This window comes from Lotus japonicus, chromosome 5 (assembly GCF_012489685.1).
Source record: "Lotus japonicus ecotype B-129 chromosome 5, LjGifu_v1.2".
NCBI lineage: Eukaryota > Viridiplantae > Streptophyta > Magnoliopsida > Fabales > Fabaceae > Lotus > Lotus japonicus.
This window is the reverse complement of record NC_080045.1, coordinates 9,145,356-9,148,787: the sequence shown is the minus strand read 5'-3', so window position 1 is coordinate 9,148,787 and position 3,432 is coordinate 9,145,356. Positions and strand designations below refer to the sequence as shown.

General features: G+C 34.9%; 1 protein-coding gene across 1 annotated transcript; it reads left to right on the top strand.

Moving 5' to 3' along the window:
* Positions 1-2,640, top strand: LOC130719034 (uncharacterized). Its single transcript, XM_057569685.1, has 6 exons — positions 1-446; positions 609-1,207; positions 1,329-1,475; positions 1,740-1,987; positions 2,105-2,220; positions 2,346-2,640. The coding sequence occupies exons 1-6, from the start codon at positions 1-3 to the stop codon at positions 2,638-2,640; spliced, it is 1,851 nt and encodes a 616-aa protein (XP_057425668.1).
* The last annotated feature ends 792 nt before the right edge of the window (positions 2,641-3,432 follow it).

The following is a 3,432-nucleotide window of genomic DNA, read 5'->3' as shown; positions in this document are numbered from 1 at the left end:
ATGCATGGACCATGTGGTAAAGCTAATCCAACATGTGCATGCATGAAGAATGGGAAGTGTACTAAGTACTTCCCAAAGAAATTCCAGAATTCTACAACTATTGATGACAATGGGTATCCACATTATCGTAGAAGACAGTCTGGCATTAAAGTTCTGAAGAATGGAATTGAACTTGATAGCAGGAATGTTGTACCTTATAACCCAAAATTGCTAATGAGGTATCATGCGCATATTAATGTCGAGTATTGCAACAAGTCAAATTCCATCAAGTATCTGTTCAAATATGTTAACAAAGGATCAGACAGGGTCACTGCTGAGATTACAACAAAAGCTGAATCATCTGGAAATAAACGTGTTGTTGACGAAATAAAGCAGTACTATGATTGTCGCTACCTTTCACCGTGTGAAGCAGTTTGGAGAACTTTTAAGTTTGAGATCCATGAAAGGTGATTATTTCATCAAAACACGCAGACCTAATAAGTCTTTGATTCTACTTATACTTTCATGGTTACTTTTAATTGTAGTATTGTATTCAACTTTACATAGGTTATCTTTGATGCCCTCATAAAATTACTAATTATTTCTTTTGCATTTGACATTCATCTCAGGTGGCCTCCGGTAAAAGGATTAAAATTCCACCTTGAGAATCAACAATCCGTTCTTTTTGGAGATCATGAAGACATTACGGATGTACTGGATAAAAAAGGACTATACCACAATGTTTTTGGCGTGGATTTGACCTACTCTGAGTTTCCAAGTAAATTTGTGTATAATGAAAAGTTCATAATATGGGAGTTGAGGAAACAAGGATACTCAATTAGAAGACTAACATATATTCCACCAGGTATCGGAGAATTATATTACATGAGGATGTTATTGGCTGTTCAAAGAGGATGCACTAGCTTTGAGAGCATAAGGACCGTAAAAGGGGAAATTCACAGTACTTACCAAAAAGCATGTTATGCTCTTGGGTTGTTGTCTGACGATAAACAGTACATTGGTGCTATCAGAGAGGCCAGTGAGCTTGGATCAGGTAACCAGTTAAGAGGGTTATTTGTTTCCTTGATCATAACAAATTCTATGAGCAGGCCAGACCATGTATGGGAAAGTACTTGGCAGTTATTGGCTGAAGGCATTGAATACTCATTACGCATGTCCCTTGATAAACCAGATAACATGCTAACTATATTAAAAATTCTTCTAATGCGTATTAATATGCATAATACTTTTTTTTTTTGCAGATTTGATAATTGAAGAAACATAACTGAAGAAACAATGTCTTCTAAAAATTGACAACATTTTGCAATCTAATGGGAAGTCTTTGGCAGATTTTACATGCTTCTCAAATTATGACTTATCTGGGGTGGAACACTACCAGAATAAATTTGGTGTAGATGAGATGACATACAATAGTGAAGAAATGCAAGACATGCATGCAAACCTGGTGTCATCCTTAACGGATGAACAAAGAAAAGGTGCATGATGAAATCATGGGTGCAGTAACCAAATATTCAGGTATTTTTTACTTTGTCTACGGCTATGGAGGAACGAGAAAAACTTACATCTGGAAGACTTTATCAGCTGGCCTACGAGCAATTGGTAAAATTGTATTGAATGTCGCCTCAAGTGGAATTGCATCAACGGTGGGCAGAACGACACATTCAAGATTCTCGGGGGCAGAACGGCACATTCAAGATTCTCAATTCCCCTTAATATCAATGAAACCTTAACCTGTAAAGTTAGCAAGGGTAGCTTGAAGGCTAAGTTGTTGCAGCAATCTTCTTTGATCATATGGGATGAAGCGCCTATGTTGAACATATTTTGCTTTGAAGCTCTTGATAGGACACTCAAGGATATAATGTCATCTGAGAATCGAGCAAATGCCAATAAACCGTTTGGAGGTAAGGTAGTTGTATTAGGAGGGGATTTCAAACAAATACTACATGTTATTCAAAAGGGGTCTAGACAAGATATAGTTACAGCAACTGTAAATTCTTCATATTTATGGGAAAACTGCAAAGTTCTTTCCTTGACAAAAAATATGAGGTTACTCAATACAAATGGACATCAAGATAATGATGATGTCAAAGAATTTTCTGAGTAGATTCTTAAATTGGGAAACGGTGAATCAACACCCAATGATGACGGCAAAATGCTTATTGATGTTCCTCATGATCTTTTTATTACTGATCCATCTGAACCGTTGCTCCAACTTATACAGTTTGTTTATCCAAATATGGTTTCTCATCTTACAGATCCAACCTTTTATCAAGAAAGAGCTATATTAGCCCTCACATTAGAATCAGTTGAAAAAGTCAATCAATATATTTTATCTTGCATTGAAGGGGAAGAAAAGAATATCTGAGTTGTGATTCTACTTGCAGATCTTATGAGGACAACGATGTTGAAGTTTCATGGTTAACCCCGGAGTTTCTACATGAAGTAAAATGTTATGGAATTCCAAATCACAAATTGGTGTTAAAGAAATGGGTGCTTGTCATGCTTCTAAGAAACTTAGACCAATCCTCTGGATTATGTAATGGAACTAGACTTTTAATAGAGGATTTGTGCCCAAATGTGATCGGTGCGACTGTTGTAACTGGAACAAATTCTGGCAAAAGATTTACATTGGTAGAATGAGTTTGATTCCCCAAGATTCTGGTCTTCCATTCAAATTTGAAAGACGACAGTTTCCATTGGCTGTTTGTTACGCAATGACCATCAACAAGAGTCAAGGGCAGTCTTTGAGCCATGTTGGATTATACCTTCCTAGACCAGTATTCACTCATGGTCAGTTCTACGTAGCAGTATCAAGAGTCAAAAGTAGAAAAGTGTTAAGAATCCTAATACTGGATGATGAAGAAAAAATTACCACTTCAGCAACAAATGTTGTCTACAGGGAGGTCTTTGAAAATATTTGAGGTTTGTTCTTTATCTAATATTTTTAGTCAATTGAAATTACTTTGTACTTTCAATATATCATATAATATGTTGCTATTTCTATTTGGTACTTGAATGATGAGATTCCAATTCAATTGTGTGATTCCTTTTATTTTTGTTGTTGAATATTATGATTGAAGGTTTGCAAGAGATATTGTGTGGCAAAATACTCATGGAGTCTTTCAGCCCGACAAATAACTGTGTTGGTAATAATAGTTTTACTTAAAAGCTGTTAGATGATTTCTACTATTGATTCTGATAATTTATTTGAAGTGCATATTGCTTTCATCCTATTTTGGAATCATATTAGACAAATGTTATGATATTATATGTTCATATGATGCTTAAGCTATTACGTGTGGGAATACAATTGTTTATCACTACATACATGAAATTTCAAGCTACTTAAATATGCACTAATATGTCATCTGACTACAAATATGTTATTATTTTAGTAATATATTTTTTTTTTCTCTTAAATAAATAGTTTTA